Raw genomic sequence first — 15,270 nt, forward strand, 5'->3', positions numbered from 1 at the left:
TTTATGTGTAGCGCTTTGGCATAACAAAAAGAGTCAGGCAGAGTATATGTCTGGATCTTTTTGGTAGTCTGAAAGGAAAGTATCAGTGCATTTGGTCCCAATCTTGAAAAATGCTAGCACCACCTGGAAACTTTTGAGCAGTCTCACCTCCTCCAACTGAGGATGTTCAGCACTTTGCAGACTCAGTTCTTAATGAGATCCTGCTTCTGGAAAAATGTTTCCTCTACATTATAATTTCATCACCAAAAGATACGATACTATTAACAGTGACTGTTTTTAAAGACCACTCTGGGGTTTAGCCTGCAATGATCCATGACAAGTAAAGGAACATGGGTGGTTAAAATACCATCCAGTACTTTGAACGTATCCTTGTTTGACATCTGTGATGGAGTTTGCAGAAACATTTGGTAATTTGAGAAGTGAACATAAAAAATTAACAAATTGCCTGGATTGGCTATTGAACAAGGTCTTCCAGACCATACCTGAAAAGACAGGTTAGCATTTTCTCCTTTAAAAATATTCCACGCAATGCATTTATTAAAAGGAAGAATCATGTACATCATACCCCTCTAAAATCAAGAACACAATTGAACATTTTCTTAGACCTTAAAGCATGTTTTAAAGGAAGCCTGGCACAAGTAATTTAATAGCCAAGTTGAATAAAATTAGCCAACTCTTTCTGGCAATCTTCAGCAAAAAGTAGATAGCGTGATTTCTACCCAGGAAGCCAAGCTTTCCTGGTAAACCCATGTAAGATTAGCTACTGTGAAGCAGTATTTCTCAAAGAAACCAATCAACATGGCAGAACCTCAACTGAGGTCAGTACGTATCTGTTGTAAACCTGACCTAAAGCACTTCAATTTCACATACGCTTCCATAGAAGGTGGTAGATTTTATTTATTTATATGTAATAGATAGACTCATAAAGAGTATTCTTCATAATACGTGAAGAAATCCAACTACCACTGATAGGCTGAAGCATGAATGCCTTACCATGTTCTCATTAAAGGTGGCAGAGGTTAAAAGAATGGATCGGGTGGGATGATCTTCAGGTGATGTAACCAGACCAGACTTTGTGAAGCCAAAGCCAGCTACAGCAACTTACACTGCCCCAAAACTATGGCTTTCACCAAACTTCCATGCAATGTTTCCCCCCTGTTTTTCAGGACCAAGGGAGAAGACCAGCGGAACGGGGAGGCTTTCCTTGCTGTAAATGTGGACTGATGAGGCCCAGGGGAGGCTGGTGTAGGGGATACGAGCAGGAGACCCGTGCTCCAGGCCGGGAGAGGAGCGCCCGAGCCTCCCCAGCCCCATCCCCGGGCATGCCCCGCTCCGGCCGGGCGCTGTCCGCGGTGCTGAAGCGAGGCCCCGCTGCTGGCCAGCGCCAGCCCCGCGGGACGGAGCTGAAGCCTCCCTTGGGAGCTGTTTGCCTCCCCCACCAGGCACACGATAGCTTTAATCCCAACTGAAATAGCCCCTTTTACTAACCCAAAACAGACTGATAAACCATTCTGCTCAAGGATGCAAAATTGGATTCAAAAACAGAGGGCAGACTTTGAGCGTCGATTTTCTTCCCATCAGCGGGACATCTAATAACCAGGCTATTTCGACATAAATACAGAGAGGGAGGAGGAGAAGGAAACACCTCGCCTGGGTTATCTTGCACAAAAACACTGCCAGGCATCTCTGTGGACGTGGTTTGTGGCTATGAACGTTGAGCACTGTCATGCACTCTTCCCAATCTTCTTCAATCCCCGTTTGAAAGGCAGAGTAGCAGAGATTAACCTGTTCCTCTGTCTCAGCATCTCCTGTAAGCACCTACCCTGCGCGTCATGCTGCAAATTTCTCATCCGTGGGTGCCCAAATGGTATGCAAATGAGCTGTTCTACAAACATGCTAGCTCTTACCACATACTCCAAACTCTGACCTGAAAATGATGGAACTGTACAAGCAAGAGACTATGTCAACAGGCAGGGCTTTTTAGCTTTTTCTGAACCACTGCTGACCTGAATTCAGGAGGCTTGGAATATATATACACCTGTGCTCTCCCCATAGACTGGGTGAGCACATAGGAACCCAGCATGAAGTAGCACATGACATTGTATGATGAAATGTATAAAACTGAGTCACTCTGTCTGTATCCCAGGTGTATGAATCTCATCTTTAGGACAGGACATTCTCCTTCTTGTATTGCCTTTTCTTTTTTTCCTCTCTTCTTTTTCTTTTCTTTTTTTTTTTCTTTTTTTTTTTTCCTTTTTTTTTTAATGAAAGGAATAAAAAAATGTGGGAACTCTGAAGCATAGTTATATTGCATCTACACATTCTGGCATAGGAAAAAAAATGAAAAGGAGACAGGAAGTCAGCACTAATCCTATTGAACAATAACTTCTCTAACACTACTCGAAAAGACAGTAGTATGTACTGAATGTATTGCAACTCGTCCTTCAGGATGCTAAAGACAGACACAACCTACAGCAAGTAGTGAAGCAACCTACAGCTGTGAAGACCGCTTCAGTGAACACAGGTCAAATACTGGACTTTAGCCACAAAAGAGAACATAAACATTATTTTCTTAGTGTCACAGAGCTAATTAGAGAAAGAAGATAGAACTTCCGAAGAAAGAAAATAGGTTCCACAGTGGTGTAGGAACATATTGATGTTAGTACTGCTAAGACTAGAGGACCAGATGATACGGATTACAAGTTCTCTTTCAACACAAGCAGTTAGTTGCAAGATCCCTACATCCATTTTCTTCCTCTGGAAATCAATAAAATATAAATTAAACTGAAATCCAACGACTATGGGATTCATATATAGGTATATATATTCCTCAAACAGGCATGAGCTCACATAGCTTCAGAGAAGACAGCCTGGAATTCAGAAACAAAACATAAAACTGGATGCCAGCCCCATGGTTTTGCTTTGCCTGTGCTTCTTCATGGCTTTGATTCTAATTCATTTTTTATAATTATTGGTCTCCTTTTCCACTTCTGTCCCTGCATGATGTTTTCTGCAAAGCAATCAGATGGCACTCATGTCTCCAGCTTCGAAAGGATGAAGAGCCTTCAAGATTCCAGCACTAACTTCAGCTGTCCTGCATTCCATGATGTTCTTTCAGTCTTTCACTATTTCATAGTAAAAATGTAACTAAAAACTGCTCCTGAAAACACCCAAGTCAACAACATGCCTGCAACAGGGACAAAAGCTGCCTCCTTAACTTTGTTTCTTGGGGAATCATGGCATCGGAATACACCTTTGGGATATTTTATGCATCAAGATCTCACTTCACTAGCAAACTGTTCAAGCCAAAGACACCAATTTGCTGTATTTTGAGATGAGTATGATCTGTTGATACTCAATCCACATCAACATTTATTATTTATTTTAGGTAGTTATTTGTTTCCTATAAATATCCTCTATTTGATAATAATGACTCACAAATTTAAACATTAAGCGCCATGGCAGTTACAGAATCCTTGTTATCATGTTGCTGATTCAGGACTTAAACAATTCTTAGAGTGAGACCACAAAGACATGACTGCTAGAGAAAAAGTAACTTTGGCCACGTCTGTTGTTCACACAGAAATGCGTAAATGCAAGCAAATCAGCATTCCAGCAGTTATCACCTCCACTGGAACCACCATTGCTTTCTGGCATATCAAAGGTCCCTGCTTACATCCATCATGCCTCTCTGCAGTCCTAACGCTCCTTTCCTTTGAAACTTCATAACTTAAAACTGTGTTATTTTTCCATCTGGACTGGAAAAGCATAGTGAAGTTTTTAATATACTCACTGCTTCCCTTTCATTTGCTTCCTTTTTAAGAAACCAATTCATCTAGATGAAAGTAAAGTATAACAATCAAAATATTTCAAATACTGGCTCTTCTCATATAAATACATCTTTAAAAACAGAACAAAAAAATTAGAAACAAAAAATAGAGAAACAAGAAGAAAAAAAAATGAAACATTAGGCTGGAGTTTTCCCTGAATTGAGATGAAGGAGGAAATCAAAATACTATTTTTTGTGCAGCCCTGCTTGTGATGCAAAGGGCAGTTTAGCTGCAAAATAAAATAAAGCTTCTGCAGAAGAGATAACTGATGATTGCTACAAAGCACAGGAGGTTAAAACAGCTATGAGGCTAACAACCATTCTCTCATGTGATTCAGTGATGTTGAACTTGATAGCACCTTTTTATTAAAAAAATATATATATATAATCCAAAGCACAATTCCCAAACTTTTATAAAGCATAGATGCATCTCATTATGTTCTCATCATATTCACATGTGCAAAGCCTGTTTCCTACTAGCTGCTCAGACTGCATGCAGGCTTTATTTGTTTGCACAAGTTATTGTTTTCATAAAATGATGCATTCTGCTTTATACTCTATTCTCAAATGTCTCATACTTGGTGTGTTGGATCTCAAATCAAAAAAGACACATACAGACAGACTGTAATTCCAGAATATAGCATATACTCTAAAATTCAGCTAAGATGGTGACCTATCACTTCCCAAGCCAAATTTAGCTATGGTATCACTTGATTTTGCCTACTTCTTCAAAGCTACTTTTACCCACTTATTTCTTCCCGATTTGTTTTTTTATTTTTAAAGGAGACAGTATACAGGGAAAAATGGAAAGAAGCTGTTTAAAAAATTATATCATCAACATCACTGACATACTATTTTTAAGTTGTTTTATTTAGAACATACTATTTTTAAAGCATCTGCACTTAAAAGCAAATTTACTTAACTTCCATAGCAGTCATAAAATAAATATCTACTAAATTATCTGAAACAACACAATTAGAAGCCTACTTTTTGCTTGACTTTAGAAATATTTTTGTTTCATCTATTTCAATCTCTGAAATTATCAATTTTTAAAAAAGGATTTAGAATGATAAATGGTACTAGGACCTTCTATCTTCCTCTGAATCAGCTTTGGATAAAAGATGACTATTAATTTTTGTGTACAAGTCAATCACCTTTCATTATAGTTTAACACTTTGCACTTAAGGAGTGACTGCATCATTTGCAGCTGAACAGTCATGCTTAAAATTGCCAGCAAGTGATAGGAAACTGAGATATAATGCAGCTAAGCAGGCTCAGCCTGACAGATTAGCTGTTCTTTAAATGAACCATGTTCTTGTACTGGATGATGTTTTTCTCTGCATAGACATACAGGCATTAATTTTGAAGAACTCAAATATTTCACACTATGCCATTCTGCAACTACGCAAATAGCACACACATTAACAAAATTTCTGCATTTGCAAGCATCCTATTACATATTAACTGGTCAAATACACATGAGACTGATCTCATGTATAAACACACTAAAAGAGGAGTAGTTGATAAAAGCTGATTGAAAGTGATAAATGAAAAATAATTGATTTAGTAATCAGTTTTGTTTAAATTAAAAACAATAAATACGTAAATTCAGTGTTAAGTTTCAGATTGGGAGCTCATTTGTTTCCAAAATGTTAGGGATGTTCCTACAAAAAATGCTATCCTTCAAATATATGCTACAAATTTCCAACGTAATGTTGTACATGGTGCAAAGAACATGTCCTCTGCAAAGCTCAGGTCTGTAAAAGTAGTGATTTTTAGAAGCAGCTAATACAATTTTACCTCTTTTGGAACTTCCAAAAATATTTTTCCCCTCCATGAGTCCCAGAACCCATTGGAGACGACCAATTGTCTAACACTCCACACCTGCTTTTCCCACCTTCACAGTATCCAGCTGCACAATGAGATCTGATATTAAAGACATGGTCATGCATGTAACATTCTGTTTGGCAAATTAGCTTTTCTTTTACAAGGAACTGCTGCTCATCTAGCCATCAAGTGACTGGCATAATATCACTTAATAAGAGCACACAACAAAATTGCAAAGCTAGCCTATAGGAAGTCATTTATAGAAGAGAAAAAACACAGGATAAATTAAGGGTTAGAAAATAATGTGTGATTTCATTTGTATCACATTTGATTTGCATATACAGCAACAGAGAACTCTACTGGCATGAAACTGGTGCAACTTCAGTAATTTTAGGAGATTTGGAAGCAATATTTGGAACACTTATTTAGTACACCTACTCTTCCATACATAGAGTCGTACGACTCGGGGAGGGAGTACAAAGCTGTCAATAATTGGCCTCTAAATAATATGTCCAGTTCTTCTGCTCTGTCTGCAACTTTCAGTAGTCATTAGCAAGTTTCCATGGGCCAGATGAAGAAATTTTGCTTAGCACCTCTGCAAGTTAGTGCACTTGTACTTAGGCTTAGTCATTATATTGTTTTAGATATGGACCTGCTAATAATCACCATGATCACTGCAAGAATAGCATGATCTCAAGATCCAACAAAGGAGATTAAAAAAAAATCTTCCTTCAATATACTTCTCCTGAAACCAAAAAGAGGTTGTAGTGTTTCCTGTACTGAAAGTGGACAAACGCTTCTCAGAAGAGCACAGGTCACTGCTACCGTAAGGATCTTCTGCAAAACCAAAGAGAAAAGGCACAGCTGCCACCCCTGAATGAAAGCTCTGCTTATCAACTGACTACCTCAAGCAAAGGCCTTCACTCCTACCAAATAAATGAGAGACAGCTTTACTGCATCATGCTGATTTATCTATGATGTCAGTCCTCATCAGGATTCAGTGAAGACAACTAGTCAGAGGAAAAAATATTGTAGACCCAACCTTTGCAAGAAGACTCATTTTTTCGTTTTATTAAAGCACTGAAAGCCCAAACAAATAGTATTCAAAAGGAGAAAAAAAAATGTAACTTGGAAGAGGGTATGTTTGTCAAGGTTGTACTTCCTTTTTCATGGTAACAGGTGTTTCCACTTTGAGAAACTGCGTTTTTAAAGACTAATATTTTGAGAATAAATGTAAATCAGTTCACCTTCACAGTAAGTTTCCTGTTTAATTTAATACGACAAATATTATTAAATACTACAGAAATGCAAACAACAGGAGAACTTACGTCCTTTCCCCCCGCCCAGAGGATGCAAGTCTCTGTAATTCTCCATGTGGGTACAAAAGGTTTGTTTCTGACAGGATCTGAATGTGAGTGCAAGTTTATGCCTCTCTCACAGCTGAGTTTGCTTCCAGCCTTCTAGGGTGTAACTCAGCAAAGGGTTAACAGCAAAACACAGCAGCACTACTTCACTCAACCTGACAGTTTGAACCTGATTCAATTTAAGACTATGGTAATCTTTTCACAGATGTAAAAGGACACTAGTCCTGAACTTTAATATAAGAATCCCATAAGAATGCTAATTCATGTCAAGCCAGGCAGAATGAAATAATTCAGATAGTGGTTAGACTCAGATAGGGTTAATATCTACATTTCTACATAAAGTGTAATACGCAGTTTGTACAGGGCCAATACCCTTCAATTCCCTCTGAGATCAAAGAGACTGTTAAGCAACACTGTCACTGCTTGAAGACTGTGCTGACCTGGGGATTAATAATGAATTTAAACGGAAGAGCAGCACCTATTTGCTAAGTAAACTCCGCTTCCTGAAGCACTTGGGGGTTTCATTAGCAATGACCCATTCTAGTTCAGGCCATAGCCAGTTCCTTTAGGAAACCTGTAGCCATTCTTCGCACATATGCAGTCCATATTGGCATAATGACAAGTTATTTTAACATCTAATCCTTTGGCTTTGGTATTTAAAGGACTTCATCTCTTTCAAGACCAGGGCAAATGAACAGAAACAGCATAAATATATAATTGTGAAAAAGACAAACCTTTACATGAATCATCCTCAATGGGCTGCTTGAAAGCCGTTATGTCATTGAAAGTGCAAAGAAATAAAACCACTTTATCCTGCTCATTTCGGATTGGAGCGATTTTCACAAAGAACCAGACAGGTGTTCCTGGAAACAAACATATCAAGAAGTTGGTCAATGGTAGACAGAACAGTAAGTGTGCTAGTTTAGATTTGTATACATCCAAATCAGCCTTCTATAAATGTTACTTGAATATTTTGGGTTTTTTTGCGAACACCTACCAGGAAAAATGACAAAGCAGCTGACAAGCATTAGTTAAATTCTGTGCTCTACTTCTGATTAGCTTTTTAATCTTCAGGAATCACTTACTACTTCTGGGTTTCATCTACAAAGCCCATATGTGAACTTATGACATACTTTGAGATCTGATAGGAAAGTTTCCCTATCATATACCTACATATATGCAAGGGTGCATGCAGCACAGTCTTGCTAGTTCTATGCAACTCTTGCAGAGAGGCCAGCAATGCCTAGACCATTACCATAATAGAGTCCCAACTCAGGAACATGACCATTTTGGTTGATTTTAGACTTCTCTGCAACCAGGGAGCACCAGTCACTAGCAACTATGTCAGCTCTGGCTTTGTCTGCAAATCCTCCCATACAAGGGATATTCTTTGCAAGCTGACTTTGACTTTCTCATGAGCTTGCTCACAATCACTCTTAGCGTGAAACAGGACTCCACCAAATTCAGGAGAGAATAAGCCATCAACACCAGGCCATGGGTTGTGGACAGGAGTAGGATGTACTGCACACAACCGTACTTTTTTAATTACTTCAGTAGAAAAACTCCTAGTGAAAACTGCTTCAGAGATTAGAGCCTGCACATCACAGAAAAAGCTGCTCCCAGATAATGATCCTTCAGATGCTGCTGTCAATTTTCCTTGACATCTGTCCACACAGATCACCTTGAGGAGAGAAACTGTCAGTCAGCCCTGCCTTTCTGTATTTCTAGCCGTTCTGCTGAGGCTGCTGGAAAGGCAACAGTGACAGCAATGAAGTTCCATTTATCAAGACTGTGTCTACCACTCCCATTTCACGGGAGTCACTACAGCAATGTTGGTAACACTTGAGTATAACAAGGTTGGAGGCCTCAGAAAAAAAAAACAGTTGTTCCCCCTCCTATCCTCCCCCATGTCATAACATGGGTTTCTTGAAGGCACCATTTTTTCTGTGTAGTCTTAACATTGGTGTTAAAAAGATGGCTAATTGTACATGAGTTTTCAGACTGTCCCTATCCCCTCAGTGACTGCAAAGAAAAAATTCTTCATTGCTTTTGTGAACCTAAGATGTAAGAGCCAAAGAGAGGATTCAGGCTTGCTTGCTGTGAGCAACACTTCTCTCAAGTTTCCCTTCTGAACTAGACTTGACAGAAGGATCTATATACAAGGAGCCAATACCAGCTGTAAAATCAGCAGGCTTTGACCATCTGGGAAAACCAGAACAAACAGCACTACATCTAATTTTTTGCCACTTGTGCAGGACAGACTATTTCATAAAGGGTGATCTCAGAAGACTATTTCTTTTCTGTCCTGACCACAGGACCCTCATCTAGGCTAGAGACCAGATTCTCTTTCACTTGAATTACTCGATATTTTAATATGAGTACATTTAACAACTTGTGTCCTTACTGTCTAAGGATCACCAGGAACCCTCAGGTACTTCACAACTTACTCTTCAGCAAAGCAAGCAAAGGCAGCATTTTTCACCTATGTTAATATAACAGAGCATGTTGCTACCAGTGCCTCACCTGGCTGTTTCCCATCCTCTGTTCTTAGCAATCTTTTCTGGCCATAGAAAGCCAGGGCATCTCCAAGACCCATGGAAAACTTCCATAAATGAAGCTTGATTCCCCACTGTGCCTGTATAGCACAGGCAATTTCAAAGCCTGGCTGCGCTTCCATGCCATATGTACAGCCACCTCTATAAACAGCAGGGTATATGATGCAAGGAGCCCTCCACTCAAAGAGCAGAGAAATCCAAATGGAGTCACGGATGGACATTTCTGGAGCATGCCTGCACAACAAGAAGTATTCAGGGATCAATATTGGTGTGTGTGCATTTTGTTTTTAAGAGCCAGCATTCCTGAACAAGCCCTTCCAATAAAATATAATTAAACAAAAACGCTAAATGAAAGAAAAGATTCAAAAGAATAACTGTGCCAGCAAAATCATCACTAACTTGTTAATGAGCTTAGAAGACACTGCTGCAAAGCAGCCAACAGTAATTTTCAAGACAGCAATGCCCTTTACACTCCCCTTTCTCACAATTTCCTAAAATTGCCCATCTCCATCTCTTCTTGCCTACTTGTTCTTCCCAATTGCATATGTGAATTCTTGCGAGGCTGATCAAATCTGTACACTGGTTTTACTCTGACACTTTGGTGACCAATTACTTTTTATTTTACCCACTTCAACAACCTTCATTAACACTGCAACTTTTTTAATCAGCCAGAATCTCTGTCTACAGCCTACATGCTCTCACTTTTTTGATTAGGGATTTTTTCCATTCCCCAAAACATTTTGTATTGTTTTCTTACTTCAAGCTACAGCCATTCTGCTACAGGCTACTTGTAATATTAAGCCTATAGCTCTGAGGCCAGATTCCATACTCAGCTGCATCTCTGCTTCTCACAGCTGTATAAATTACTACCCTGCTTTTGAAGATGCTGTGCACATCAGAGAAACAGAAAAGATGCAATTCATTCTCCTATTCTGGCTATTTGTCAGATGCATGCAGTTATTTCCTCTGTGTGATTATGATACGATATGTTGCTGCATGACTTTTCCCATGTCCTGAATGCAGCAAGAGGAAAGACTTCTCCTGACAACCTGTAGGAGGCTGCTGCTGGGCAAGGGGCTTACAGAAGCAGGGTTCTCACCTTCTGACTCCTTCAACTCCCACTCCTGTGCTGCATTATTTCTATAAAAAAGGATAAACACAACTCTTTCATCTAGAACCAAGTATATATCTTCACAATCTGCCCACTGGCAATGAGAAAGAGGCAGATATCCTTGCTAACTAAAATTAGAAGTTTTTGATAACTGTCATTATCTGGGAAACCCTACCATTTCCAGAGTGTCAGAGTGCCATGTACAGGATGTGTTGCAGGTAAGAGTATCAAATCAAAGCGGTACACAGGGTCTGTGTAAATCATCTTCCAGTTTGAGATCTACATAGTAACAAAGCAACAGCAGAAACAAGTAGATGGAAAATTCTGCCCAGCCGTCCTATCTACCTCCCCCGACACTAAGCGGAACTTCTCCTTGCAGTATGTTCATCACCATCTTGTCAGTCTCCTTTGGGAATAGAAGACAAGTGGATACAAAAACAGATTCATGAGGTGAGTGTTCACAGGGCTGAGCTACGCGGGCTTTCCACAGTACTCTGCAACCAGGACTTCATTCATCGTGGAACTGGGATCCAAACTGTGAGAACGCACCGAGAGGCTTAGCCGGTATGTGGCTGTGCTCAGCTTTTTCCCTGCATACTGGTTTAATTATCAAAAGAATTTTACTTTTTTAAACATTAAACAGTTTATTTAACTATTAAACAGGAAAGCTTGAAGTATAAACCAGTTATAAATCAGGTCGGAAACTAGAATTTCAACCTCCTACAGGCAGCCCTCATACTCTTGGTGTCAAAGCGGATGTCCTTGCTCAGCCAGACAATCACTGCTGGCAAGAGGCACAAACCAGGCTATTCTAATGAAAAATGTGATTTTCAGATTCAGTCCATGGGCTATTCAGGCAGTAAGAGAAACTGCAGCATGTGTTTCAGAGCTCTCATAGCAAAACAAGAGCAACTTCCCCTTATGCCTCCAGCGTGCCTTGATGTACAACCACTCAGAGACTGTTTACCAGCGTCTCCAACAATACATCTACTTTCATTTACATTCTGTGTTCAGTTCTGGCAAAGTCTCTCACTGGTGGAGTTCAATGATAATGCCAATGCACAAACAAAGAGGTAAACACTCGTAAGCCACGTTGGCTTCCGTTAGATTTGGAAGCAACAGTGAAAGAATCCAGAGTTTTTCTAATGGCATAGGACCAATCCTGCTAGAAAAGGAATGTCACTTCAAAGCTGGTGGAGAAGTAGTGAGAACAAATCCTAAAAGATTAAAATCTACAACGAACTCCTGACAGTGATCTGTAGCACCAGCCTGTCTTGCGGTACCCATATTACGTAGCTAATTAGAGAATTAACAGGTGCAGCTCGTAATGGTCTTCACTGGCTTGAGCACAGAACTTAGGGCGGTGCCTTAAAGGCAAGACAATTTTAAGAGACATGATTCAGGTCCCATATCTTCTCCAGACCAACATACACTAAATATCTCCACACCTTATCATTTCTCATCTGTAACACAACTACTAATGTCTCTTCCTTCTCTTTTCCAGCCCTGTGTATTTCACCAGTGATATATTCACCCTCCTGCCAGGAACACCAGCATTCGACATGCGATTTGACTTTGGTTGAGGTCCTTCAGAAACTCAATGCACGGAAGTGAATGAGGCATTAAAGGTCTATTCCTGCTTCTCCTCCTGAGCATACTGATGACCTCCCCACCCCTTCAGTTTTCCCTCCTCTCAAACCAAAATAGTTAATAATGAAAATCAAAATCACCGTCTAAACATGTTCTGCTCCATACCTTGAACCGTTTAACCAAACAGGTCAATTTACCAGCTGTTTTTCACAACTACAAAAAACACATTGTTTAAATAAAACTGCAATGAGCAGTTTTTCTTTCCACAAAGTAGAATGAAATTAATTTATACATAGAATAAAAAAAAACACGTTTGACTATTCAGCTGATGTCTTCACCCTCCTCACTGAACGGGGCAAGTCTCCCCAAAGCAGTACAACTTCTGTATTAATTCATGTTTCGATCAAGTGGTCATCAGACAGCTATTGCCCTGAACATAAACAGTCAAGTAGTATGGCAGTGAAAAAGCTAGGACTTGCTGTGTCTGCAGTAATTACTACGTGCAGTGATGCAGACAGCAGGACTTCAGTTATGTAAACAGCACAGCTGACCAGTACAGTCACCCTTTTTGGAGTTTCACTTATGCCCAGGTCACTGTGAGATTGTTTCTGTCTACCACCACAGACCAAACAGTTTGTCCTATATCAAATTAACACACAAGCTGATTTGGAAGAGTTTGGCAAGCCACTATATCCACATAGTTTTTAAACTAGAAACACAGAGGAGTCTCAGGCATTTGACCATGCAAGACAAAAAGCAAAAGTCTTCCTATAGACTTTAGCTTTCAGCAGAGAGTGTGCACTGAGTGCGAACAAACCAGCTCAGTATGTGAGCGCTCACCACGCTGCGCCAGTAATAGCAGACATTACAATACATTTCCATCACTTTAAAAGATATTGCCTTCATGGTTCCGTACCTGGTGTTGCTATGTACTGACAGCTAATGCTTCTAAAGGTCAGACCTTTACATGCTAAGATAAAGAAAATCAATTTCAGCCCCCAAAGGTGAAATCGCTATGCAGAGAGTTATCCTATGACACTGGAACAACACAGTATAAAAAGGTTCACCACACACCCTACTGCCACCGTGTTGATATGGTTTACCTGTTCTTCAGGGAAATCAAAACCAGGAAGTGTGTATAAGGAAGGGTAAGACACAGGGAAGCCTGAAAATCTTCTTTCCATTTACTTCAGATAAAATATTTAAGGAGTACTATTGGAAAGTCTCACTGTACTGACCATAAAGGAGATGACAGCAGGTCTTGTTTACCAACACATTTGAAGTCATCAAGGTCAATGGAATTTATCAGTTTTATGAATCCGGAATACTTTGGTTTAACCTTCCTGAGGGTAAGTGAACTCATGCAGATGGATTTCACAAAAGGATGCAGATGTGTATAATGTTTGAAAAATACGGAGCTAGATTTCAGTGGCAGGCTCAGGAGGCTACATGACAGTTTACACTGGCTCCCTTATTCCTGCTTCTAGTCCTATGCAAACATTAGTTTATCAATGTATATACCAAAAGTATCCATCTGCAGACACGAGAAGCACAGCACACACAAATATGAATTATTAAATGGTTTAAATCAATACCAGTTATGAGAAACTCTCCCTAGCAGTGGGCAATCAAAGGTCTACCACTCCCAAAGTGAATTTTGCTCTCTATAAATTGGAATGGGTTGAGTTGTTGTTTTTTTAACTTGTTTTTTTACCTCTGTAGAAAGCACTGGTTAGAAAGGTAAGTGCAAGCAGAATCTGCCAAATCACTATTTTTGGCTTATTTATCATTCTTTGACATCTAAGAGTGCCAAAGGGTACATGCGTCACAGGGATGGGGGAAGAGGAAAGCCATGTTTAAAAAAATCAACAAACAACAACAACAACAAAAAACTTCATGGTATTCAATTTCTTAAGCATTCACTAAAGATACAAGATGAAGATTGACCTGCAGTAACAACAACCTGGTTCACTTGATACTCTTGCTTTATTCTCCTCTTTTTTTTTTTTTTTTTTGCTGAAAGGAGAGATTGTATTGTTAAACAGCTAGAAGTACATTAATGTAAAGGCTGTCGAAAATGTCCCATTTATTCAACAGCACAAAAATGGAAGAAAAAAAATGCTATTTATCACAACAGTTAGTTTAAAGGGAGGGAGTGGACAGGTAAAGAACAATAAAAATATATTTCCTGGCTAATTTATTGGCTAATTTGAAGAAGAAAAATGGAATAAGTGAAGACTAGAAAGAGGGAAAAAAAAAAAAAGAAAAGGAAAAGCAGGAAAAAAAGATTCCTAACAAAATTCAGGGTTCTTTCCACAGCCTTCAGAGTAGGCTGAAACCTATCATATTCATTGCCCAAGCAAGCAATTGCCATAGTTTCAGGCAGAGGTTAGGTGACTACGAGGACAAAGGAGACAGCAGTCTGGGTGCTAAAAGACTGGTAAACAAGACAGTATTTTCTGTGATGAGGTTTTTCTCAGAATAAGCCACAAGGACATCCCTCTTTTGCTACTACTCAGTTACAGCTCTCTAGTGTTATTAGTCAGTCTCTCTAACGGTAGTTAAGGTACCTTTAAAACTGGAAGTCTAACAAACATAAGAGCACTGTGTTTTGTTAAACTTAAAGGAAGCTCTGTGCTTTCCTTTTTCCCATGCCTGTGACCCTCCATGCACGTAGCAGAACCATTGCAGCCCTGCTTTTTGGCATGTCGCACAACACAGCTCCTGCACAGCTGGACTTTGTTCTAGGCCGCCTCTCCTCAGGGAAGTGCACAGCAGGGCAGGAAATATTCCTCACTCCACAGTTACCTTGCTTTAAATCTGCATAAAAGACAGAGAGGCCCCAGGCTGTACTACAGGCCATATGCTGCAGCAATGACAGAAGAGTAGCTGCAGAGCCTCTTGGTGCCAAATCACTGCTAAGAGAGAATTCCGTGTCCTCCCAGATCCCACACTGCAGCTTATTTACTTGGCTTTGGATGCATAGAGGTGAGC

The 15,270-nt window shown here is 39.7% G+C and overlaps 1 protein-coding gene across 8 annotated transcripts in view; it reads right to left on the bottom strand.

The window, feature by feature from the left end:
- The window catches only part of KCNH1 (potassium voltage-gated channel subfamily H member 1), a 185,401-nt gene that overhangs the window by 155,381 nt on the left and 14,750 nt on the right, over positions 1–15,270 (bottom strand). For 7 of the 8 annotated variants that reach the window (XR_014581811.1, XM_083829400.1, XM_083829405.1 and 4 more), the window contains exon 4: positions 7,755–7,883. Coding sequence is in view for 7 of the 8 variants with exons in the window: in XM_083829400.1 (XP_083685526.1) it covers positions 7,755–7,883 (129 nt within the window). In the remaining variant the exon portion in view is untranslated. Of the gene's footprint in view, positions 1–5,629; positions 7,734–7,754; positions 7,884–15,270 lie in introns of those variants that run through there. The other variant, XM_083829401.1, reaches the window with a different exon arrangement.

This window comes from Anser anser (assembly GCF_964211835.1).
Source record: "Anser anser genome assembly, chromosome: 3".
Taxonomy (NCBI): domain Eukaryota; kingdom Metazoa; phylum Chordata; class Aves; order Anseriformes; family Anatidae; genus Anser; species Anser anser.